This window comes from Polistes canadensis, unplaced genomic scaffold, assembly GCF_001313835.1.
Source record: "Polistes canadensis isolate GaletaPanama2010 unplaced genomic scaffold, ASM131383v1 scaffold_18, whole genome shotgun sequence".
In the NCBI taxonomy this organism is placed as follows: Eukaryota; Metazoa; Arthropoda; class Insecta; order Hymenoptera; family Vespidae; genus Polistes; species Polistes canadensis.
The window spans coordinates 1,090,886-1,118,693 of record NW_014569565.1 but is presented as its reverse complement, the minus strand read 5'-3'; the positions used below and the strand labels follow the sequence as shown (position 1 = coordinate 1,118,693).

The 27,808-nt window shown below is 36.2% G+C and overlaps 1 protein-coding gene across 5 annotated transcripts in view; it reads left to right on the top strand.

Annotated features, from left to right (window-relative positions):
* The window catches only part of LOC106793760 (transcription factor SOX-5), a 200,436-nt gene extending 176,117 nt beyond the window's left edge, over window positions 1-24,319 (top strand). For all 5 annotated transcript variants that reach the window (XM_014760945.1, XM_014760949.1, XM_014760946.1 and 2 more), the window contains 6 exons: window positions 20,538-20,819; window positions 21,299-21,674; window positions 22,026-22,250; window positions 22,930-22,977; window positions 23,266-23,418; window positions 23,499-24,319. In XM_014760945.1, coding sequence (XP_014616431.1) covers window positions 20,538-20,819; window positions 21,299-21,674; window positions 22,026-22,250; window positions 22,930-22,977; window positions 23,266-23,418; window positions 23,499-24,106 — 1,692 coding nt within the window. In that variant the 3' untranslated portion in view covers window positions 24,107-24,319. The remainder of the gene's footprint in view (window positions 1-20,537; window positions 20,820-21,298; window positions 21,675-22,025; window positions 22,251-22,929; window positions 22,978-23,265; window positions 23,419-23,498) is intronic.
* The last annotated feature ends 3,489 nt before the right edge of the window (window positions 24,320-27,808 follow it).

Genomic DNA, 27,808 nt, shown 5'->3' with positions numbered 1-27,808 from the left:
AGAAGCGAACGACGCGTCGTTGGAATCCCACCCACCCCTTTCCAACCCTCTTTGCGAGAGACAAGGAAGGTGAAACATGGTTTGGTGACAGAGAAACAGAGAGATATACAGAGAGAGAGAGAGAGAGAAAGAGAGAGAGTGGACGATATACATTGGGTAAATAGAGAGGAACAGAGGAGAAGGAGGAGAAGGAGGAGGAGTGATAGGTAGGGAGATGATCCTTTCTCTTCCCCTCTCTCTCTCTCTCTCTCTCTCTCTCTCTCTCAGTTCCTCTATTTCTCTGTGTTCCTGTTTGTCAATATGCGAGCGATATGATCACCAAGTATAATCATGGACAGAGACGAGAGCGTCGAGCTTTCTGTCAATAGAATGCTACTTTGTGACCCGGCATGTTTCCCTCCCCCCTCCCCCCCTCCTACTCCTCTCTTTCTCATCCTTCTCTCTCTCTCTTTCTCTTCTCATCGGTAGCCTCCCACATTCGTCGACGTTTCTATATATATATACATATGTGTATATGTGTATATATCAGTTTATATATTGTATCAAACGTAGCGTACAGAGTATTCGCTCGATTCTCTGCGGAGAACGAACGAACGTACGTACGTATGTACTCATGCACAAATTCAACGTAAGTATAGTAATATATGAGATATATAAATGATCGATCGAATCGCGCGCGTATGATAGAAAGAATATACTCTCTTTTCGTATTAGTTCCGCAGATAACGTATGGTTTAGCATCGTTCGTCGTTTCGTTTTTTATTTCAAATACAAATTTAGGTATTAGGGTGAAACAAAAGTTTGTGCGTTTTGTTTTGTTGTTGTTTTCTCTTTTCTTTTCTTTATTTTAATAATTTCATTTGCGAATAAAGTAATTTTATTGATTTGAAAAAAATGCATTAGGATGAAATAATATAATAAACCTACACGAATTTTTGGTTAATCCTATAATACTTTATTTGCGAACAACTCGACGACGATAGTTCGGTATTTTGAGAATTATTAATAAACGTTATACGAATGTTTCATCTGCAATGACGAGAATAGAAAGAAAGAGAAAAAGTATAGATACACCGTGTATAATAATTAACGATCGAGATTTGATCGAACGATGAGCCTTCCAAATTTTCTCCAACATATTTTGTAATTTTCTCAAGATAATTCCACCTCCAATCTCTCTCTCTCTCTCTCTCTATCTCATACTCTGTCTCTTTTCGATGACGAAACTAAACGGACGGAATGAACGCATACAGGAACGCGTTTTTTTCCTTTCCCACCCTTAACTCTCTCTTTCACTTTTATCAAACGAAGAGGAGGAGGAGGAGGAGGAGGGGGCGAAGAGAGAGAGAGAGAGAGAGAGAGGGCATCGGTTTAAAGTTCTACAACAAGCTCCTGCTTTCGTGTTCTATCGTTAGTACCGGGGGACGTTTTGTAGTTAGTAGAAGAAGAAGAAGAAGAAGAGGTAGCGCGCAAACGGGTGGTAGTAAACGAGGAAGAGAAGGATGAGAAGAAAAAAGGAAGGGGTGGTGTAGAAAAGTGGAGGTGGAGAAGCTCGTCGGTGTATCTTTTCGAACGATCAAAGAATTATCGCAGTCGAGCGGCAACCCGACGGTGTTTGCTGTTTGATCGTGAGGCAACGGTGCGTAACTTTGCGCGTTACCCGCAGCGACTGCGGCTTCCATCCACGAGCGTTAGCGAAAGAACCGAAAGAGGAAGAAGAGGTTGCTACTGCTGCTGCTGATGTTGATGCTGCTGATGCTGGTTGGTTGGTTGGTTGGTTGGTTGGTTGGCATGTTCTCTGCATCACCGCGTCACCGACGGACGATGAAGAAGAGCACAACCGAACACGAACGTACTTTACGTGCACGTCGCTGCCAGACACTATGCCGTGTTAACGGTTAACGCGTTAACGCATTTCTTCCTCTCTCCCTCCCTCCCACTCCCACTCCCCATTTATCTTTTTTTCTCATCTCACGTTTCAACTTTTACTCTTTTCCTTCTTGCTCCTTCTTGATACTTCTGAGTATAGACGTGTTCCCTCTTTCCTGATACGTTCCACCCTTCTCTAAACCACCCCTTTTACACTTCTATCTCTCTTTCTCTCTCTTTATCTCTATTTCTATCTATCTGTCTCTGTCTATCTTTTTGCATGTATATCCAGTATCTCTTCGGTAGAGGTAGAGGTCGAGGTCTCGGGCGGGTCCTCTCTCTCTCTTTCTGCCCTCGTCATGTCGTACTAATGCATGTAATTGCAGCTAACCTCATTAAACCCACCGACTGATGCCACTCGCTCAAATTGCGTCCTCTCCCTTCCGTTTCCTCTTCGTCTCATCCCTTTTTCTCTTCCTTCCTTCCTTCCTTCCTTCCTTCCTTCCTTCCCCTCGCTAACCGTGCAATGCTTTACTATATATTTCATTCGGTTCGTTCTCTTTATCTTCTTTTCTTTTGACCTTTTCTCTCTCTTTCTCGTTTTATTTTCGAATTATACTTTAAAGTCGACTATATTTCTTCCATTTTTTTGTATCTTTATCCATTGTCTTCTTCGTTCTATCTTTTTATTTTATTTTTTCTTTATTCTCTCTTGAGAATAATCCTGTCTTTTTGTTCTTATTCTTCTTGAAATTTTCTTCAATTTTCTTTCTCTTAGGTTCCGTTTCTGACAGTAGCCTACGGCTATCACGTTCGTACCTTTTCTCTTTTCTTCCATTCTTTTCTCTTCCGTCATTGTGTTCCAATTCCCAACGGGAAGTATTTGTTACTCACGCACGCTTAATCGATCCAAATTAATGAATTCTTTATTAATCAAAAGTAACATCCGACAATTTATTATACGTTCTGTATCTTCGTTAATTTTTTTCATTATCGAGTAGTCGTATTTTTATATGCGTATAATATATTCGATAAGAACTTTAATTGTTGACAAAGTGCAATAATGAACAAATAAAAAAAAAGAAACATATATTTGACATAACAATAAAATATTGTAAAAACGTTATACTATACACGTAATAAATATTTATATATATAGATTATCCGAGTATAATAAAAATGCACACGCATATCGATTATATATTGTAAAATCGCATATAAAGTACGCGAAATGATCCAAGGATAAAAAGAGAAAAAAATATATAAATTTCTCTCTCTCTCTCTTTTCCCTTCTCTAACCACCTAACCCCTTCTCTCATCCCCCGAATCTCCTGATTCTTTCTCTTTCTATCAAAAGTGAAATCCGGAGCTCGCGATACCGGCGTAATAAAAAGTTGCGAAAGTTTTCGGGTTCTCTCGTAAAGAGAGAGAGAGAGAGAGAGAGAACGTTTCAATCAAATTTGCCGCGTCAAAAGTGTGCGTGCGCGCGTTCGTTCCTATTTCGTTTGGAATCGAATTATTGCTCTCGAAAAGAGACACTCGTCGAGCAGCAGTACATAGCCAACACCATCAACAACCATCATCAACAGGGTGGGACGGACAACTCTCGTCGAACATTTCGTTTGTTCTCTTTACTCGTTCAAAAGCACGTTGGCCCGTTGCTATCGCGTTCGCAATAAACAAAAAAAAAAAAGGAATAAAAAGAGAGAAAAGGAAAAGGGAAAAAAAAATACTGCTATCGATATATTCTAGTCTCACATTATCAGAAAGGTGAAAGCTTCCCCGATACGAATCAGTATCGCTTTTTCGAATATGTATTCTCTCTCTCTCTCTTTTTATCTTTTTTTTCTGCTCTCGTTCAAACATTCTCTCAGATTTATTCCATTGAAATCGAATCGAATTAACGATCGAAACAACGCATGTCGTTCGTTCTTTCCTTTTTCCATTCCTCCCTTTCTTCCCTTTCTTCCTCTTCCACATTTTTCGAAGCTCGTGACATCGATGCCTTTCGATATTTCTGCTATATATATATATATATATATATATGTACACCCTTTCTCCTACTCTTCTCACACCTTTTCTTCTTTCACTTTTTTCTACATCTCTATACGTCCCACCCCTTTTGGAGGGCCATCATCGTTTGGTATTTCCCTCACGGAAATGCCAACGTGGGCACCTACCGACTTCAACTCACGTACACCAGCGGCATTCTATTAATTTTCTCGGTGTCGATCTCGTTTCCGACCGATAAATTTTCGCCGAAGGACGTCCCATTCGTGGAAATTCCATTTCGTAAAACGTTTCACTTCAACCGATCTCTTTTCTCTTTCTCTTTCTCTCTCACACATACGCATATTGCGTTTCTGTGTGTATAAACTCGTGTAATATTTTTCTATTTTTATTACTAAGTAAAATGTCATGTCACGCATATATATATATGTATGTATGTATTATGTGATTATTATATCTTTTAGATTATAGTTATCAACGAGTTACGAGTTCTCGATCTTGAAAAGCGACGAAGAAAAGAAAAAATACCCTTACGTGTAACTTCTCTTTGATGTACCTCTAAACCCCCCATATCTACCTCCCTCCCATCCCCTAAAGTACCTACTTCTAATTGGTCGAGGGAAACGGGAAAAGTTCGCGTATACACGATGATGATTATGGAACAATTATGTCGCCATGACGGACGTCATAACGCGTGTAAAAGAAAAGGGTGCCGAACGGACTACGAAGATTATGCGAAGGCATGCGTAATTCGCTCATATTATTTTCTCTCATTTTCTTTCTCTTCTCTCTCTCTCTATTTTCTCTCTTATAGCTCGTAACACCTTTCTCGCTCGAGCGTTACATATATACATATATATATATACCGTACGATTTTCCTCGACGAGTAGAAAGAAAAGAACTCTCACATAATTACTCTTCTCATTAACATTGTGCCTCATTGTTCTCTGTGGATCGTTAGCGTCCTTCTTCCCTCTCTCCCTCTCTCTTTCTTTTTTTTTTCTCTCACCCCCATCCATCTACCACTACCTCCATCCTATATACTTCGACCCACCCCTAATTCCTTCTTCTTCTTTTTTCTTTTTTTCTCTCTCCCTTAGTGGAATGGACGAAAATAATAACGCACCTTCGAACTAAATTGTACGTAGCCCTCAATTATAATTATTATCACGCGTCGCGAAACAATCGCGTTGAAGTTTGCCAAGTGAATCCGACCTTCGGTAGGTACCAACCTATACCTATCCAACAATCATCCCTTTCTACTTCTTCTTCTTCTTCTTCTTCTTCTTCTTTCTTGTCATATTTTGTCGTATTCCTCTATGTTCGAACTAATTTGTTTAATTTAACTATGATTTTGTATCGAATATTCTAATCGTCTTAATAAAAAGATACAACGGATTTTTTTGATGTTAATTGTTAGAAATTTTGGGTGTTAAAAATTAAAAAATGTGATAAAACAAATCATTCGAATGTTTTTGTTTCTCCTCTCCCCCCCACCCCCCATCGAAAATTCATTATCAACTTGAATGAATATTTTCTTCACACTTTTATTTTCTTTCTCTATTTCTCATTTTGGATTTTTATTTTTGATTCCTCTGCCATTATCGTGTTCTCGTATAAATGCGTTTTGGTTGCATGTACCATAACGCGCACGTCGATATGATCTCCGAGTTATTTCGCCGTCATCCTTTTATTTTTTATCACGTGAAAAATCTTTCGCTTATATAACCATACAATATATATAATAATGAATAGCACAACATATAATTTTTCACAAGATAAATAATAATACTCGACGACGTATTATTTTCAATCCATTAACAATGATTAATAATTAAGCAAATCTAGGAGTAAAGATCTCTCTTATTATTATTATTATTATTATTATTATTATTATTATTATTATTATTATTATTATTATTATTATTATTATATGTAAAGTTTGTATTTTGCTTGTATACACGGGAGATTTATTTACAAAATTTGCGTGCCGGTAGCCGATCGAGCCGATTATACTATACTATATCGTAATTCGGCTTTTTAGTGCCTAGAAATACTAAAGGGGTATTAGTTGTATTTCTATTCAACGATAGAATTACTCTGAAATCTAGTATCGCGTTTCATAAAGCACAAACGTGATCGAGAGCTCTTAAAGCGTGTTCTATACGTGTTTGCATATACTCTCGGTGTGGTCTCTTTCGATTTGCAAACTGATTCGACATCAGCTATTTTCCTGCTATGTCCAGCATTGATCAACGAACGAACGAATGAACGAACGAACGGGACTATCCTGGGATGTTTAAATCCTTTCAAAAACAAAAAATAAATCTTTTCTATTGCTCATTTTAATTCAATCATATTTAATTGTGTCTCTTTTGTATAAAGATATATTGTACAGATCATGGTATCGTTGTTTAAAATGTGAAAAAAACAAAATATGATAAAAATAAAAAATAATATCATCGATGATGTGAAATTTGTCGACAAATAAATGGAAACGATAATAATTACGTGTGTAATATTAATATTAGATCTACCGAAAAGTTTAATCCATATATTTTCTTAATAATAAAACAAAATAATATACATTTTTCATACATTGAAATAAACTTTATTGAATAATAATATAATAATACCATCCATTATAATATATTTACGACTTCTTGCCAGCATGATAACAATTTGTAGATATCTCATTTTAAAAAAATGTCTCATACCTCTTAGAGACGAAAAATTGAACCAGTAGAGTTTGCCCGAAAACGGGACAAAACTTTCCGATAAATTTAATAATTTATAATTTCTCAAAAAAAAAAAATATCATATAGAACCAATCCTTATTTTTCTTTTTTATCTTCAACATTTCAATTTATCGTGTTAATTGTTCCCTTATTGTTATAATTAACAGTAAAATTAATGAATATACGAACAAATATTTGTATCAATTGTCCTGTAATAATCAAACTATATAAATAGAGAATTTTTCTCGAACGAAACGAGAGAAACACACAAGAACAAGAAGAAGAAGAAAAAGAAGAAGAAGCAGAAGAAAAAGAAGAAGAAGAAGAAGATTCAGAAACGAACAACCTCTCCTCCGCGCATCTGTACCCCACACAACACAACTTCTCGACATTCTCTTATCTAACGGCGTTTCTCCCCCTGTTTCGCGACACGGATTGTTAACCGAATCCAGGAGCTGGCATTGTTCGAGCATCGAGCGTAAAGCGAGACTCCAACAGTGGCCCATTGTATTCCCAACGCTTCCATTCAGCTTTCTTCCTCTCTCGACATTTCTTTTTTCTCTTTATATATCTCTATCTCTCTTTCTCTTGCTTGCACCGCCGTCGTCGTTGTATCGTCTCTTGCTCGATTCGCAAGCTCATTGTATAAAACGTACTAACAGAGTTTCTCGTATCATCATCGTACGAGACGAAACGAACGAACGAATAATAAACTCGCATTTCTTTTTTTTTTGAAGTTATACTTCTTTTGGCGCGTTTTGGAAAGTGAATTTAGATACGACCGCGAAAAATCGACACCACGAAGTTGTCGATATTTACGATGCGCGGGAAAAGCGATTTCAAATTTTACGGCATGAAGTAATTCGTAAATAAATAAATTAGATTGTACATATTAATTAAAACCTATATCAATGGTATTTAATATCTTCATTATATTTTATGATATTATCGTCTTTTCAACAAATGTAAAGTATTATATTGGTACGCGAGATAATTGAAGTTATTTTTGAGATTATTGAGGTTATGTTCGTTTTGGTACGCTAAAGAAGTATAGTTTCTTACGTGCGTACATAAGTACACACACCAGTTTTTTTTTGTTTTAATTTTGTTTTAATCCGATACAGTTAAATTTTTAAAATAAAACAATATATGATAACGTTGAGATTTTTATTAAAAATCAAATTCAAATCAAATCGAGATCATATTCGTTTGAAAAGCTTTTAACCGAATGTTTAAGCGAATTTTAAGCAAGATAATTTACGTCGTACTTCGATTAGAAAGTATTATATATATATAAATTTTGTGTTGGTCTCTTATTCAAATTTAGTTTCTCGTTTGTCGTTTGCCACGAACTCGCGAATACGAGCTTTGGCGAATGCTCCAGAATGAAATGGAAGTAGGTACTGGGCGGACATTGAGTGTGGTTATACTTGTAACTTGGGCGGCGACCCCGAGGGAAACTGCGAGAGAGAAAAGAGAACTAGAGAGAGAGAGAAAGAGAGAGAAAGAGAGAGAAAGAGAGAGAGCTCGGTAGTAAGAATTCCAGCGCGCGGATGTGAATGAGACTCGCAGCTGCTACATTCCTGTGTGCCATCGCCACGATTTTCTTCCATTTTCTTTATCCTCCTCCACGAATATTCTCGTCCAACGAGAGAAAGAGAGAAATAGGAAGGAAGGAAGAATCCCTTTTTCCTTTTTTTTCTCGCTTAGTCAAGAATGACAAAGATATTATCGATTAAACGATCCACTTCTAATCGATATTTGCGAAATAATATCTCGAAGTATCGTTATTTTAATTAAGTCATTTAAATGTATATATATATATATATGACAGAAATGAATTTCATTAATACTTTAGTTACGATAATCGATATTTTATCTAATGCTTTGACATTATTATTTTATCCGAAAATAATTTGTTCTCGTAGATTTTTAATTAAAGTTCGCGATATAATGAATAATAAATAATTTGATTATTTTCAATTATATCATTGTCATTTGTTAATATATTAGCGTGTACCAAAAGTTCGCGCATTTTTCAAATTAATATTTCCAAAGTAAATTTTACAAAAATAATTCATTATGCAGTTTATAACACAATTAACGCACGAACTTTTGGTTCATCCTAATATATATAATATATGTGACAAAAATAAAATTCATTAGCAATTTTAATTACGATAATCAATATTTAACAATTTAATGTATTATAATCTTATTTTATTCGACAATAGTTTGGTGCTCGTAGATTTCTAATAAAAGCTCAAGATAATGAATGATAAATCTAAATACGATTAATAATACTTTCGTTTATTATCTCATTGTCATTTTTAATAAAATCTTCGCTACACACTCGAATCGCGGGTACTCGTTATGATTTTTCTTGTATTGTTTGTTTCTTTTCTTTTTCAAATCAAAGTAAAGGTGGGGATCGTTGTAATAAAACGAATGAGAAATCATCGGAGTTCGCGAGAGGAGGAGGGGTGGAGGGGTGGAGGAGAGAGGGGAAATCGTATCGAATATGCCCGCGTGTGTGTTTCTACTTTTCGCGTCGGTTTTCGCGGCGTTTCGCGAGTTTTGATTCGCCACTTATTTCTGGTGTGTAGCACGGCCCTCGTCGCGTGTCGCCAGAATCTTTATTTCGGTTCTCACGTTTCGCGCAAGATGCGCCCCGTAGGAACGCGAAACGCAAAAGCGCAGGCACGCGCGCCTAAATAAATATTGCACTCGCTTAGATACACACGCACACACTTACAACACATTCAAGTGTGTGAGTATCGGCTTGTAATGCGCCTATGCGGTTAGGTATTAGGTTCCCAACGATTCTTCTTCTTCTCACGATCTTACCATAACGGGAGGTCATTTTATATGATCCTTTTTCTTTTTCTTTTCTTTTCTTTTTTTTCTTTGATGATTTCTTATCTTATTATTTTGATCCCAAGTTTAAATTGACGATTATAATTCGTAATAAAATCTTTCGTAAAGTGGTGTACAATTTTTTTAAATTAAAGATCGCATTGTTGTTTTGTTTGTTTAATAGACAATTAATTGTACGACGAAATTTGAAACAATTTTAACGATTAGATACAGATACTTCCATAGGTATGTCTATAAGTTTATCGATTCAGATTTTCCTTTTTTCTTTTTTTTTTAACCTTTTGACTACGAGGTGTTTTAAGTTGAAGCGTTTCGCGTGAGTCGAATGCAGTCCGCGAATGATATGCGTCCATAGCATTCAAAGATTTAAATCGCATTGAAAGTAATTGCTCAAGAAAATCTCACGAAAATGAGAAACGACATGGCACAAATGTTAAAAATGTAAAACCATAATCTCTAAAAATATATGTTGATTTTAATTTAAAAACACATCCACTTATCACTTGATACATCGCGTGTATTATGCTCGATTAAATTTGTCCGTTTACCATTTTTTCGCGATATGTACAATTGAACGTAATCAAAATTCTTAATCATTTCTCATCCTTAAAAAGTACGAAGAGAATAATTTTGTCAATAATAATAATAATAATATATACACCATTAGGACTCACTCATAATAATTATTTCTTTTCTATATTACCAATAATTAAACTACATCAAATACATATGTAATATGAGAATAAAAAAAGTCTCCGTTCGATATTAAAAAAAAAGAAAAAGAAAAAAGAAAACAATCATTTTCATCCTGCCGGGGTAAGAAGAGTGTGTGCTCGGAAATAACTCGTGACGGTCGTCGGTCACGTGCGTTTCTCTCGTCGAGATAAATTTGCGGTAAAAAGTGCAGGGCGTATGCACGTTACTCCCTTTCCCCTCCACCCACCCCATCCCTCCCCTTTCTCTCTCTCTCTCTCTTACGCAGGGCAAAAGGTTGAATTAGTATCGCTGTAGTGGCCGTGGCTCGGTCTGCCACGTGCATCGTCGCTATTATTCTCATTTTCAAGTGGCTACAACCCTCCCACTCTCTCCCTCTCTCTCTCTCTCTCATTCTTTTTCTCTCTCTCTCTCTCTCTCTCTCTTTCTCTTTCTCTTTCGCAAAACGAAACGCGAGTTTCACCCTGAGCCGAGATAAAAAAAAAAGTAGAAAGGGTGGGAGAACTCGGGTCCCGTCGTGGATTTCTCTTTCTCTCTCTCTCTCTCTCTCTCTCTCTTTCTCTCTCATTCTTTTTCATTCTCTGTCTCTGTCAGTGACGATAGTCCGTGACTTCGTTCTCGCGGCCGCGTGCCCGCCAACACATATAAAATTAATTAAAGTCGGTGGATCCCAAGGGGCTGTTTATTGTACTCCTTTTCCTCTCTTTCTCTCTTAGGAGAAGTTTACCATGCCGATAATAGAGGGGTTGGTTCTAGGTACAACGACGACAACGCTTTCTAGTGTTTTTCAACACACCATAAGTAGTAGTAGTAGTAGTAAGCTTCCCCCTCCTTCCCCCGCTGGTTCTCTTATATCACCGTCTCTTTTTTTTTTCTTCTCCCACCTATGTCTCCTCTTTCTCTTTTCCACTTTTGTTCTCTCTCTTATATCTCTTTCTCTTTCTTTCTTTATTTATTTTATTTCTCTGTGTCTTCCCTAATGTAAGTCCTTACACTTCTTTACATTCTACTGCTTTCGTATTTTAAATGTATTTTCATGTATACTTCTTGTATGCATACATGTGTGTCTGTGTGTGTATGTGTGTGTGTTGTTACTTACTTACCATCCAGTAACCCAGACTTCGCCTTGTTATAAATTAATCACTTTCTAATTTTGCTAACGACAGTGCCTTGTTATAAATTTAATCACTAGTTGCCAACGCGATAAAGATTATAACGAAGTATGATCAAAGTCAACACAACTTCTTAATGTTATTTTAATTGTAAAAACAAATTCCCTCGTGTGAATATAAATCAATTTTTTTTTTTTTAATTCTATTTATAGGTTATACTCAAGTATTTTTTAAAATTGTCTTGTTATTATTTTCGTTTTCTTTCTGTTTTTTTTTTTTTTCTTTTACCAATCGGATATATTATTATTTCGTATTTTGATTATACTTTTTCTCTTGATGTTTTTCATCTTTCTTTTCTTATTTTTTTTCTTTCGCAAGATTTCCGTTTTCCCGTATAATATGTACTACCTATATGGGTGACGATGAAAAAGTGGGAAAGATGTTTACGCGAATAGGTGACGAGTAAATAATGTATTTCGACGAGTCCATCGAGATAGATACAAACCCACCATCCCTCTCCGGTATCGCATCGAAACAGAATTCTGACACTCGACGATGACAACAAGTACTTCTCGAATCGCGTCAACGCGAGAGAAACGAAAGAAAATAAAAGAAATATAAAAAGAAAAAAAAAAAAAGAAAAAAAGATAGAGAGAAAAAGAAAAAGCAGAGAACTAGAAAGAGAGAAAGAGAGAAAAGTTTTCTCCCGAAGGAGGGTAAAAACGTTGACGGTCACCGAAACACGAGAGATACCAGAGGAATAGAAGACTGGAGTAGGGGTTTAGGTGTGATAGGGTGGATGGAAGGGGTGATGTAAAGAGGGAGACACATAAGATGATATATAAGAGAAAATATAACTCCGTGAAGGATAAAGGAAGATGGCAAAAATGGCCGACGATATGAGACGGTAGAAAAGGTTGAAGAAATCATGGTGAGAAAAATAAGAGGACGGAACTAAAGATGAAGAAGAAGAAGAAGAAGAAGAAGAAGAAAAGAAAGAAATAAAGAATGAAAGAAAGAGAAGGAAAAACCGCGATAAAGAAAAGAGAAAGAAGGAGGAGGAGGAGGAGTGGTTCGGTTGCTTGGCTCAAGGTGACAGAGTTGCCCCGGACGTGTCTCGACGTTTCCCCTCGTCCCAGGGGTATACAACCCCCACCCATCCCCCTTTCCTGTCCTCTCGTACACGACGATCCTCCTCCTCCTCCTACTCCTCCTCCTCCTCCTCCTCCTCCTTCTTCTTCTTCCTTCTTTTTCTTTCTTTTTATCTCTTTTCTCTTTTTCCTTTTTCCCTTCGTACTCTAACCTACCTACATACACACATACATACATATATACATGAATACATACATGTCTATCTACCTACCGCATGCACTCAGGCACAGTACGGTGCGGTGCGGTGCGGTGCGGTGCGGTGCGGTGCGGTGTTTCTTCCGAGAAAGAAACTCCCTGGTGAAGATAAGAAGTCGAAGACAATAATCCTACTGACAGGAGGCCCGACTCTCGTCGACTCCTGGCTTATTTCGACGGATTCGCCAGTTGGTTGCTTCTAGCTTTGAGAAGGTCCGTCGAAAAGACTCCTACATATAGTTTGTGTTTCTCTTTTTCTCTCTTTCTATCATATATATATATATATAATACTTACATTTATTCCATAAGGATACGCACTGCATTAAGCCTTAATGCAGCTTAATGCGTTTTCTTTCTTTCTTTATTTCTCTTTCATTCTCTTTCTCTTTTTTTTCTATTTTTCTTTTTCTTTATTTCACTCGTGATTCCCCTTTCTTCGTCATATTCTTATTTTATTTCATACGATTCTATCTATCTTATCTTCTAATTCCCATGTCGTGGGAATCTCAAACTATGGTTTAATATTTTATTTAATATTCTTGTGTTTCTTTTTCTCTCTCTCTCTCTCTCTCTCTCTCTCTTTTTATTTATTTTAGTATTGTCTATTTAATTCTCGTTACTCGTTATTTGTTTTATTATAAAAACAAGAAGAGAAATAAGTTACGAAGAGAAAAAAAAAATCTTTAATTTTAATGAAAAATAAATGTTACGATAATAAAGAGTATTTATATTCTTGAATGTTATGATGTTGTTTCTTTGGTTTCTTTTCTTTTTTTTTTTCTTTTTTCTTCTACACACGGATAAAGAAGATAAACGTTATATATTATCTCGTTTAATTAAAAGTTAACTACATATTATATATTTCTTGAAACGATAATACACTTGAATAATATTATTCATCCCCCCCTTTTTTGATTGTTCGTAGTAACGAACAATTAGTAAATTAAGATTGAACGAAATATCTATTCGTAAGTGATTAAACGATCTCGTCCAATTTTTCAAACTAATCTTATCGATTCAATTCCCTCTTTCTCTCTCTCTCTATCTATCTATTTTTTTTTTTTATTCTCACATACGTTCCCGTTCACGTTCACGTTCATTTGCAAAATGTACGCGTCGAACGATATCGTTCCTATTTCCTCTTGTATAGGGAGATACCTCGTATGTGTATGTGTACGTACATATCTATATATATATATATATATATATATATATATATATACATATACACATTTACATATACCATCGGTAACAATCCATCGTAGTAGGTACAACGTTTCATTCTTTCGAGTCTCTCTTTTGTACTATGGATTTCGCACCTCCGGATTACCATCTGTTTGATCCACGAAAGGATGGGGATTACGTGGGCGTTATTTCAAAGAGGTGACAATGGCGAACCTGCTCGAAGAATACTCGTTATCGACTTCTCCAAGAGATATTATCGAAAGCTATACCCATCTCTTTTTCTCGCGTTGATCAATAACGAATAATAATAACAATAGTCAACCTTTGATCTTCACCGCCTCGAGAAAAGAAAGTAATAATCAATCGAAACCGGGGTAGGGGGTATGGGGAGGGGGGAGGGTGGAGACCAACCTTTAAATCTCATCTATTACAAATTAGATATTCTTATATTGTAAAACATGTTTTTGCACTGTCACGTGTAACGGTATTCGTGTCACTTCGCAAAATGGTAATACACGATCAAATACGAATAAGACAAGACGAGCGTAAAAGAGAAGAGAGAAATCGTAAAGGACGATGACGACGATGACGACGATGACGACGACGACGATTTAAAGCGTTGAAACGTATTGCTTTTAAAACTATTTTCCAACGTTGTTAACGTCGCTATTACCGGCGGACACGCGTTCTAATGCTTTCCCTTCGGAATAATTTCGTTCGCACTTATACGTTTTAAACGACGACTGTATACGATTATTATGTTTTCATCGTTTTTATTATGGATAAATAAATTGTAATTCGATAAATTGTGTATCTCCAATTAAGTTGTATAGAACTTTCTCGTTTCGCGTCTAAAGTAACAAAAAAAAAAAAAGAATTTTCACGTAATATAGATATAGATATAAAAACTATATCGACTAGAAAATAATTACAATCGTTTAATAGATGTTAGGAAAAACCTGCTATGTTGAGTGGACTGATTAATAATGATTTGGTATCATAAACAATATCACAATTGATCGAAAACAGTAAGACACGTTAGTAACCAGACAAAGTTGCTTTTGTAAAACTTGAATCTAGTATATAAATACATACATATGTATGTATATCATATATACATATACATATATAAATATATAAATATATACATTTACACATTTAGACATAGAAGCCGCGTAAACGAAACTCGTATACGAATACCTCGGTATCTCTAGGCACATTACGTGACGAGAGAAGCGAATAGCGACGTTCGTTCGGATATTATAACTCGATATTGGTTTCGTGCAAAAGGGAATTATTAATATTAGTGCTTTCGAGAAACCGGTCTGATGCCTCTAACCTCCGGGCTCGAATGAACGCGCGCTAAAGCGCGCCCTGGTAATCGTGCAATTTGTTTATCCGCCGTCGTGGAATATCAAAAGGATTAGAGGCAGCGAATAGATAATAAACATCGGCCAATAAAGATATCCAAAAATATCTCGCGATGCAAGCTCGGTTAATACCATTACGATGAATACATATATATATGTATATGTCTATGCACATATATATACATACATACAAACAGAGCTTGCACTTTATGGTATATATTAACGTATGCGTACGCTCTGATCTACGATTATGGATTCCTTCGGGGTAACTGTGATGGTTGGGGAAAGCAATGGACGATATTTAACTTATCGAAACATTCAAAACCTACTCTATATTCATTTCGACGACTTTTCTAACAATAATTAATCAATATATATATATATCGTAGATTATAATATAGAAAGATTTAAAAATAATGTTACATGTTGTCATCGTTTAAAGATGTTATATAGCGATCAAATGCCTCGACAAATCGTTCGATATTGCTATTAAACGTTCCATTCGGCTTAGAAAATTATTACGATGGGATCATCGCTATGGCCAATAATTCTTTTAAAGACATAACTACCTGGCAATGGTTGCTGATCCAACGACTACGACTATAAGACGACAACACGACAAGAACACTCTTCTTCTTTTTCTTCTTTTTCTTTTTCTTCTTCATCATCATCATCATCATCATCATTATCATCATATTCCTCAACGCGAAAAGCGCCGCCACGAAAATACCGCTTCCGGTTGGCCTAGATTCCACATTTACAAGTTTCATTGCAGCGTACCGATGGAAACGGTACCAGCAAAGAAAGATAGAGAAAGAGAGAGAGAGAGAGAGTAAGTGAGATAGAGAATGATAGAGAAAAAGAGATAGAGATAGGTAAAGAGAGAAAGAGAGAGTAGTAGCAGCGAATCCCGTTCAAAGCGGCTCCATAATTTATGTATTCTACGGCCACCCCTGGTGCGCGTCCTCGTCATCCTCGAATTCCGCTCTCTCCTCTCTTTTAAAATTCCATTAAGAGTGCAGTAGCGCTTTTTGTCGTTTGCTCCCGCTGCCCGTTGTTTCACTTTGCATCCCATATAACCACCACCACCACCACCACCACCAACACTACCACCACCGGGGAGGGATCCATGATGCTTCCAGGCACCATCGATCGATTATTCAAGTCACTCATTCCACGCACTATCTTTTTCTCTCTCTATCCTTCTCACTTTCTCTTTTTCTCTCTAAACCCCCGTCCCCTACCTCCCCTACTCCCTTTCCTTCTCTTTTTTTTCTCTCTCTCTCTCGGTGAACATTCAACTTGTTCAAACTCGACGTCCGACTCCGACATCGATCCTTTTAATCGAGCAAACCACGAATTACCGTGCTATCAGGATTTTAATCGGTGACGATTCTCTCTCACTCACTCACACACATTCACTCGCTCGCTCGCTCACTCGCCCTCTCTCTTTCTTTCTTTCTTTCTTTTTTTCTCTCTCTCTCTTTCTTTTCCTTTCTTTTCTACTCTTTTCATTCGTGTTTCGTTCACCTCTTTCTCTTTCTGTTCATCTCGCTTCGCTTATCCTTGCCTCACCCCGGTCCACGTCGAAGTTACCCACGTCGACGGGCCGCGACGTAATTTTAGACAGTACACCAGTGACAGTCTTTATAACGCGCGTGAAGTATGAACCACTTCCGGTGGGGCTACGTCATCCTGCATGTCCCCTTGCACTCCAGTGCCTCCGATTCTAAATCTAGATCTAAATTTTCGCGGCTTACTCGTGTATTCTATCTCTCTCTCTTTCTCTTTCTCTTTCTCTTTTTTTTTTCTCTTTTTCCATTTCACTCCGATCCCCATAGAAAGTCAATCTCGTTCTTAATAAGATTTCTTTCCCGTCATCTTTCTTTTTTTTCTTTAACTTTCGTTTCATCCTCCAACCCTCCCATCCCCCACGCACCTCTCATCATTTGTGAAGAATAACTCATATCTAATGTTTAACGTAAAAATCTAATATAGATATTTCGGTTATTTATAAATAATATTGAGAAACATGTATAAGAACAACAAATGATTAATAAACGATTAATCAGAGTGATTAATTAGCAACAACAACCCCCTACCCCCTTTGTATGAGGATCTGTCAATGAATACTTTTCGTTAAGTATCTATGATAATGTAATAGTTTTTGTCCGGTTAGGAGGACAATTATGGGGGCCTAGTATATAGTAAGGGGTAGTAGGTATGTTTCGGTAATTGCGTGGCTAAGTTTAGGCGGTGCAGTTGGCGTCAATGCGCGGATGCATATTCAGAACGGGGCTCCTCATATTCTTATGCTCACTTACTAAACCGGCCGGTAACTTGTGTGCGTGAATGTGAATGGAACTTGCTGGCACCCCGCCTGTTTATATTTAGCCCCTGTGGGCGGTATAGCTGTCATGGATACGTATCATCGGCATAACTGAACTTTGCAAATGAATAATGAAGTTCCATCGGCTTCTCCACTTTGCCGTTTCTTCTTCTTCTTCTTCATCATCATCATCTTCTTCTTATTATTCTTATTCTTAATCTTCTTATTCTTCATCTTCTTCTTCTTCTTCTTCTATTTGTGCTTCTTCAGATCGGAGAATCCCAATTGTTATTGGTTACACATGGATGCGTACGTTTTAAAAATAAAACTGTCCAATCCGATTGTATTATACGATTAAATTCTAATTCAAAAATATTGCATAAATATATTATTATCGATTCACTCGTTGATTTTAATATATTTGTCGTATTATATTATTTTAAATTAATATAGAATAACAAAAAAAAAGGGAATTCTATGTGAAAATAGGATAGAAGGAAAAAAAGAGAAAAATGTAAAAAGGAATCATCTTATCATCGATCGTTGGTGGTTACTCGTCGTAAAAGATAAAAGACGTGCTGGATTAGTACGGTAACAACTATAATTCACCGTACGTCTTAGCTCTTTGTGTTCGCAATCGTTTCCCCTTTCACAGGTCTTAAAATCGTTAGAAATCGGTTCCGTGAAGAGGAAATAAATCGAGTAGCAGAGAGAATACGGGACGTATAAAATAGGATTTAATTTGTCACCGATTCGAGTTTATACGAGGTATACCAGAGAACGGAACACGCATTAAGGTGTGCTTTATTCTATTTTACCTAGCATTGTGTGGCCGACACACACGGATGCTAGTTTAACGACGTCCCGTCGTTACGACAAAGGACACACGCACTTGTCTTGTACAAATCGTAAATCACTTTCACCGATCTCGCTTTAAAAGCATCGAGCCATCTAGGATTAATTTCCCTCTATCTCTCTCTCTCTCTCTCTCTCTTTCTCTTTGTTACTAGAAAGAAGAGAAGGATGTCGCCGCGTTAGAGAGTAGAAATGAACAAAAAAACAATAAAAAAATAAAGACGGATAGAGAAAGAGAGAAAAGAGAGGAGAGATAGGTACCTAATATTTGCATGTGACGCCTCCGGGTTGGTGGTGCTCGGAGGCTGGATGAATAAACGTCTTCCTTATCGTCTAAAATAGACTTTAAACTTCAAGCATATCTGGATCACAGCCAGCTAGCTTGTAGGTAAGAGAGTACAATGGTATTACCTTTGTTAAATTGTTACTATGGTCTTAAAAAAAAAAAATTTCATGGGAGATAAAGAAAGAGTGAGAGAGAGAGAGATAGAGAGATAGAGAGATGGAAAGACAGAGAATCTTTCTCAACATTCGTAAACATGAATTATAACGATTAACGATTACCCTTTGTGTCGAAGGTGTAGCAAAGATCGTTGTTCACACAGTTAAAGCTATTCATTCTTTAACGATGATGACTATAGTACTCCGAGGATAATACATCGAGCAATTATCCTAACAGAAAACTAATGGCTGTTATCTCGAACGCGGTGTGTCTGTCGCACGTTTGTTTTATCCTTGCCCCCTTGTGCTTAATCGATACTTGTGCTAACATAAAGAGATACGTTTTACTTGTGATCATCGAGTTTCACATATTATATATGTAATATGTTGTAAGTTCTTAGATTATTTTCTTCTTCTATTTCCCACACACGCCATTCTTGTTATATATATATATTTATTTTCATTACCACAATGAAATATCATCTGTTGTTTGTTTTCTGTATTTACCTTTATCCTTGCCTTATTTTTTGCATTTAAAATATACTCAACAAATCTCGGAAGATAAGCCTTAATAATATGTTTTCTCGTAAGATTGATAAAAAGTTTGTTTAAATTCTAAATAATTCACAATTTAATTGTTCTGTAGTATTTTCTAAACAAAATAAAGCAAAAAATGATCGAGTTAAATCGCAGATTATTGAATTTCAAATTCGTTCAGCTCTGCTGTTTGGTTTTTTTTTTTTTATCTTTTTCTTTCTCGTATTATTATTTTCTTGTTTTTAAAATCGATTATAAGGTATGTAATCGGTAATGATATTATAAATTATCAGGAAACCGATAGAATCTAACACAACCGCGAGAAAAACAATTCTTTGGTTTTGTATTAAACAAAAAATAACAATAAAAACTAGGTTACGCACAGATAAGTGATCTAATGATGAATCAAACGAATAGGAATCAATAAATTAGGATAATCCGTGCATAATTTTGATTAAACGAGGATATATTTTTTTGTCTAAAAATGTTACGAAACTGGCTTTACTAATTATTAAATGGGCTTCCGCATGAGCACAAAAGATACGACATTTAATATCATTCCCTATCTATCGAATAAAATCAGTTGACGTTTGCATCGCTAATACTATCGGTATCATTTTAATTTTTTTTGTGAATTTTTTTTTCATCGACATATTTCGTCATTGTTTCATTTATTAAAGTTGCTGTTATAAGAAAAAAAAATGAAAAAAAAAAAGAAAAAAAAAAAATGGAATATCCAATTTTTCAACGTAAACGACAAAATAACATCGTCATTGTATGATCGTATGTCAATCAATGTCCTTTTTTTGAAAATAATCATACACTTATGTAACTATAATATTATACTTACTTATTATGTCAAAAGGAATACGAAATGTTCGTGTAAGGTGTTTCATTAATTAAATGTAAATTAATAGAAAAAGAAAAGAAAAGAAAAGAAAAATAACAAGAACAAGAATTAATATAACGATTAAACTTTAAATGCGTCACCATAAATAAGAATAATAAATGAAGATAATTATATTTTAAGGATCGATTGTGTTCCTTTTTTTTTCTTCTTCTTCTTTTCTGAAATATGAAAATCGACGCGATCATCGATTGTGTACATTATTATAATTTTGTTTCTTTTCTCTTGGATCTGTTTATAATCCAGTCGTATCCACCGCACATGAGCGTAGACTCGCAAAAACAAATGGAAATGCAACGGATGCAAACGGAACACTTGAAACGGCAACAAGAACACATCATGCAACATAACATACAAGAGCTGCAGGCACAAATGACAAAGAATCAGCTGAGCATGTCGGGACCGCAATCGTTGATGTTCCTACCGTTTCTCGAACAACTCAGGCTACCGGTCCAGTCAACGATGCCACCACCGCCGGCCACGTCGACCGCGCCCACTGGCAACAAGCATATCAACTCTATAGCCAATGTACGTATATTATTTATTTATACAATATTATTTCTCTCATTATATTGCAAATATTATTTTCGAATTGGAAAATAAAATCAATTGTTTTTATTTAACAATGCTATGGAATATCTTTTTTTTCTCCAAACATTTCTATCCGTGTATTCGATTCGATACGTTATTCACGCCACCCCTCGTCGTCAGATCTAATTTTTTTAATATTTAACTTTGTTGTAATATAATATATAATTATGTTATAAGCTCTGCACGAGATGAATTGTTTTTTTTTTCTGTACAATTTATTTTGGAAATTATTTTCAAACGCGCGAACTTTTAATTTATTCTAATAATTACTATGTTATAAATAATGTAATCTATTATGACATTTAATTCTTATATACGTTATAATTGAGATATATATGAATATATATTGAAATAATATTTTAGAAGAAAGATAAATATATATATATATATATATATGTATATCTTTGTTTCTACAGATGATTGGTAGCCACCGGGAAGGTCCGAGTTGGGCAACCGCACATTTGGCGCAGATGACGACGCAAATGGAAAAAGATTCGTCGCCTACGCCAATATCATCGGCTGTTGCACCTACGGCTGCCCCTTTACAGGATCTCGATGCACCATTGAACCTCACCAAACCGAAATCCTCCTCGTCGGGGGCGACAGCGTCTTCCTCGTCGCCTGGTAGTGATTCGCATTCAACCGGTGCCGGAAGTAGTGGTCAACAGGAACAACCATTGGCTGCGACAGCACCGAAACTTTTCCCTCCTGGTCTTCCAATACCCAGGAATTACCTATCAACGTTACCCTACGCTGGTCTTCCACCACATCTTAGCTCCCTACCTTCGCCTAGTGAGTTATTTCATTTATCAACATTTTTTTCATGAATCATTTGTCGAGATTGAATTACATAAAGATTGTCGATAATTAACGTATTGTTAATTTTATTCATTAAATTCATTCAAATATATAAGAACAATGTTTAATATTAAACGTATCAAGCTGCCAAATATTGTACGAACGATTATTTGACAGGATCATGGTACATTTGGTGTTTTAATTTTATAAAAAAAAGAAACAAATTTTTTTGGGGTAGAAATTTTCTTTATAAATAAGATTACACGAATAATATTGTAATATATTAGAGAATATAAAAAAAAAAAACAAAACGAGTCAATTTAAAATGATTTTAATGTTAAACAGTGGGTAAGGTAATGTCCAAAGACGAAGCTGGTGGACCTGGAGGTTCCGCTGCAGCTGCGGCGGTTGCAGCCGTGGAAAAGCATTTTGCGATGCACGGAATTTATGGGTTACCACCAAGCGCGGGTGCTATGCTACCCTCGCCTCAAACGCAACGACCAATCAAACACCCTGGCTCTCGAGAGGAAACGCCGCAAGAGGAACAAGATTTCCTCTCGTCTTCTCACAGTGAGTGAACGTTTTTAAAAACGGTTTATTATTTTGATAGATCGATGGAGAATATTACATATGCGAATATTTTAACGTTATGGCATATTTTTTCGAATGAGATTCTCTTCGTACGATTCGCGTTATATCGCAACTATCAATATTCTAGAAATAATTTTCCATATTAATATGAGAAAAGAAAAATATGTGTCGTATTAATAAATAAATATAATACACAGGTAACCCTTCTGTAACAGGCGCGGGTTTGATAGGTTCCTAGAAAATGCCGTGTTGTGTGAAATCGTGTTATACGTGACCCCAGAGTTCGTTTATACCCCCCTTCGCGTTATTATTTTAAGATAATTTAGTTTTGCGAAAAATGTTAAACAAAAGTCATTGTTATATCTAGTGATGTAGAAGTTAAGTATTGTACAAAAGTTTGTCGCAATTTATGAATCGTATTATGCCGAAACCGTGTTATTGGATGCCATGTTGTAGGAAGGTTATCTGTATATTATATACCTACAATACGATCGTTGGAAATGATTAATTATTTTTTATAATCTACGTTATATATATAACCCCTAGAGAGTTATGTTTATGAAATCAATATACACACCGGTGAGATTATCTAAAGCATAAGTATAATAGAATTCCCGGCAGCTAGTTATAAGTAACGCCTCTTATCGTGTGTTTGCAGTGTGGCGAGATCCCGGATACAAGGTGCCGGAAGACATAACGGAAAAAGGTAAGCAGATCGTTGAGATACGAATCGGGTTGATATTACGTTCTTGTTTTAACCGCGAGTGCGAACGAGTTAAAAGAAAAAAAAATAGAAAGGAAAGAAAGAGAGAAAGAAATATATATATATATATAGAGGAGAGAATGAGAGAATAAGAGAATGAGAATGTAAATGTGAATGTGAAAGAGTGATAGATATAGTAGAGGAGGAGCAGGTGTCGCTCACGAAATCAGATTCTGTTCTCACGAAGTTAATCGCGCGCAACATGACATCCAGGGCTTCTTCTTTCCTCAGCTAAAATGGTGAGGCAGCAGAAAAGGGAGGGTGAGAACAAACCGCACATAAAACGACCTATGAACGCGTTCATGGTATGGGCCAAAGACGAGCGACGGAAAATCCTCAAGGCTTGCCCTGACATGCACAATTCCAACATATCAAAGATACTCGGTAAATATAATAAAAAACAAAAAAGAACTGCGATTAAATCTATGTTTATCGTTTATAAAAATATGAATATTTGTTATCAGGTACTCGATGGAAATCGATGTCGAATTCGGAAAAGCAACCGTATTACGAGGAACAATCGCGATTATCGAAATTGCATATGGAGAAACACCCGGATTACAGATACAGGCCGCGACCAAAACGGACGTGTATAGTTGACGGGAAGAAGATGCGCATATCCGAATACAAATCGTTGATGCGACAACGACGGCAAGAAATGAGACAACTTTGGTGTCGAGAAGGTGGCCCGGAGATGGGCTTTCTATCGCCGGTCGGTTCGGAGATGAGCTCGCAACATCACACAGGAGGAGGTGGTGGTGGTGGTGGTGGTGGCGGAGGAGCTGGTGGTGGTGGTGGAGCTGGTCCATCGGCTAGACCTTCGGTTTCACCCCCAGCGACGATGTTGAACGGCGGGGGTGGTGGTGGTGTTGGTGGTGGTGGTGGTGGTGGTGGTAGTGTTGGTGGTGGTGGTGGTGGTGGTGTCGGTGGTGCTGGCCCAAGCTCCGATCACCCATCATTTTATTACCCTCAGGACAGTCTTTCGCCTAGTGACATGATGAACTTCTCGCCGGATAATTCGGGCTCGATCGGTGGCTACGACGCCAGTCCACGGCATCACGACGAGGATTGAAACGTAGCTGCTCCGGTTGGCCAAGCCCTTTGGCCGTCCGGAGCAACGGCGTTACCACCTTCATCCTCGACCTCCACCAGCTCGTCCTCCTCGTCCTCGGCGTACCCAGCGGTTGCAGCCGCAGCTGCGGCTGCCGCGGCGGCGGTCGCAGCTTCGTCCACCACGTCATCTTGCTCGCCCTCCTCCAGACTCGGCCACGAGTTGTATTGGTAACCAAAGCTGCGCCCGCGCACTCCTCTTCCTCCCCCACCTCACCCTAACCCTCACCCTCTCATCCTCATACTCCTTTTCCTTCTAAATCTCTTCCACGCACACAATGCGCACTCGAAGAAACAACACGCTCGATCGTCATACTCTTTTTCTCAGTCGTCTCTTCTCGCGCTTCTTATTATCTTTAAATTTTATTCATCTACTGTTTCTCCTTCTTCTTCTTCTTCTTCTTCTTTTTATTATTATTATTATTATTATTATTATTATTATTAAATATTATTATTAAATATTATTATTATTATTATTATTATTAAATATTATTATTATTATTATTATTATTATTATTATTATTATTATTATTATTATCATTATTATTATTATTATTATTATGCTTCTCTAAAGACATAGAAATAGAGAAAGAAAATAAGAGAGTGCAAGAGAGAGAGAGAGAGAGAGAGAGAGAGAGAGAGAGAGAGAGAATGAAAAATAAGAAAGAAGTCAAATTCTTAAAACCCACGTTTTTTTTCTCAAGAAACTTGTGATATAATTATTTCATCTTCTTTTTTGTTTTGTTCTTTCTTGTTCTTTACCTATCCGTGCCATTTTTCGCGTTTTTACAAATAAATCTTTTATTATTTTGTAAATCGTCACTTCGCTTTCCCGGCGTTTTATTATCAAAACGGAGAATCAAAAATTTTCGATAAGAAAATGGTAAATGAAAAACGACGTTTGTGTATCATCGTCATCTCGATGTTTATTAAACATTAAAAAAAATTATTGTAAATCGTCATCGACCGTTGTCAAACGGTGTAATTTTGTTGTCATATTATTTTTATTTGTTTGCCCTCTTCTTTCTCTTTCTCTACCCCTTTTATCTTCTTAATCATCTTCATCTTCTTCTTCTTATTGATTTTTCTCGATTCTTCTTCCCGTTCGAGAGATAAATACGAACGCGCGCCGCTAGTGCAAAAAGGTCTGGTTCCTAATTCCTTCTAATGTCGCGTTATCGCCTCGAATAATAAACAATACACGATTTATCCGTAGTACTGTTGCTGCGTGAGAGAGAGAGAGAGAGAGAGAGAGAGAGAGTAAGAGAAATTGAATGAAAGAATAATATTTAACAATTGATATTGTAAATCGATCTACGTCGAATTTTTATTTACGTTTTAATAACGATAATCAACTATCGAAAGCAACGTATAAAATTTCTTCTTTAGAAGAATAAATAAATAAAAAGGAAAGAGAGATAAAATAGAAAGATAGAGATGAAGAGGAAGAGGGAGAAGAAAGAGGGAGAGAAAAAAATCAAGGAGATGATAGAGGGTAGGGGAAATAAAAGAAAAAGAAATCTTAGGTACTTATGCCAATCCCCTTTCGTCATTAATTTATTATTCGATCATCATTTCAATTAAATCGATAATGCAAACAAATTTAGTCGGATTACGAGAGAATGATTTATTAAAGAGAAATATAGAAAAAGGATTAACGGACAATGTTCTTTTATTGTAATTTAAAAGAAAAAAGTAAAGAGATAAAGTTAAACGAGCAAACAGGTACGGATAATAAAGAACGACAAATATAATAATAATAATAATAATAATAATATTATTAATAATAATATAATAGTAATAATAATAATAATAGTAATAATAATAATAATAATAATAATAATATTATTAAAAATAATAGTAATAATATGATTAATAATATAATAAAAGGAACGTCGTGTGTCAATGGGAGAAGGGGAGGAGCGGTTAAAGTTTTTTAACGTTTTATTTATTTGTCGGCGAAGACGATTGATGATATGCTAACGCGAATTAAACATAAAAAGAACAAAAAAAATAAAGAAAAAAAGAACAACAACAGAGACGTGTTGCAAAAAGCGAGAAAGATAAGGAGAGAGATCTCTAAATTTGACGTGTTAGATAATTTTTGAGATTGTTATTGATGATGACGTGGTTGGGCATGGCAGGGGGTTGGATGCGGTGGCCTCTAAAAGGGTGGAGGAAAATATTATTATTAATTATAATTATATTAATAATAGCGTTTTTATATCGAATCGTTTGCGTATGAAAATAATAGAAGAAAAAAAGAAAAAAGGAACGAGAGAGAGAGAGAGAGAGAGAGAGAGAGAGAGAGAGAGAGAGAGAGAAAGAGAAAAAGAGAGAAAAAAAGAGAAAAAGAGAGAAAAAGAGAGAGAGAGAAAAATGGACGAGGGCTTTTCGTTAAGAAAAACACATGATGGTGGATGATGTTGAAGCTCGATGTGATATAATTACTTATGTGCCAAATAACGTTTTCGCGGGGTTTCGGGGACGGGTCGGGAGGGAGGGAGTTAGGGGTTCGGGGCCAGAGGCAAACGTTTCGCGGAATGTTTTACGGTTTTTTCTACGAGTCGCCCTCGTTGTGGGCTCGTTGGGGCTCGGCTGCGAAGCTCGATGATAATTATTTTACGTCTCCTTTTTCACGCCCGTTTTTGTTTTTTTTTTTTCTTTTTTTTTTTTTTTTATATCTTTTTTCTCTTGTTATTTATAATCAGTGCAATTATTATACCGCGGTACCTAATATTATAATTTTATAAAGAGAACGTAAGAAGAAGAAAACGGGGTAAAAGGGGTTGGAATAAAAGGAAAAAAGATGAAAAATTAATTTTAATGAGAGAAAGAGAGAGAGACACAAAAGAGAGAAGTTTATCGTGCGAAATAATCGAACGTTAGAGACATAAAATAACGAACGAACGAGAGACCGAATGAATTGTATTATCTACGAATGTGTGTGTGTATGTGCGTATGTGTGTGTGCGTGAGAGAGAGAGAAAGAGAGAGAGAGAGGGAAAGAGAGAAAGAAAGAAAGAAAGAAAGAAAGAATTAATTATCATCAATGTATCTGCGCCCGCGTTCTGTTATAGGGCTCGCTAAAGAAACAAGTTAAAAGAAAAAAAAAAAAGAAAATAAGAAAACAGGCAGGCAAGCAGGCAGGCAGGCAGGCAAGCAAGCAAGCAAGCAAGCAAGCAAGCAGGCGACAGATAGAGTAGCTAGCTTAATGTTGATAATAATTTATTTTATGTATATAATGGATTTGTACAATGTATCAGCGATATATTTCATGGATAACGCATGATGTGCACACAGAAGAGAGAAAGAGAGAAGAAGACACACACATGGTACACGTATATATATTATAAATATTATATAATATATATATATAATAATGACGTATATAAATATATATATATATACACGGTGGCCACATTTTCACACACTGATACGAGCGTCAATATTATTAATGTACAGTGTAACTATATTGTGATGTAATCTACGTAACTACATAATATATGCATATACGTACACCGATTATTCAAGATACGTAGAATAACGACAATTGATTGCGATGCATACTCTTATCTTCGTTTTTATTCTTTCTCCTCTTCTTTTTCTTTTACTTATTATTATTATTATTAATAATATTATTATTATTATTATTATTATTATTA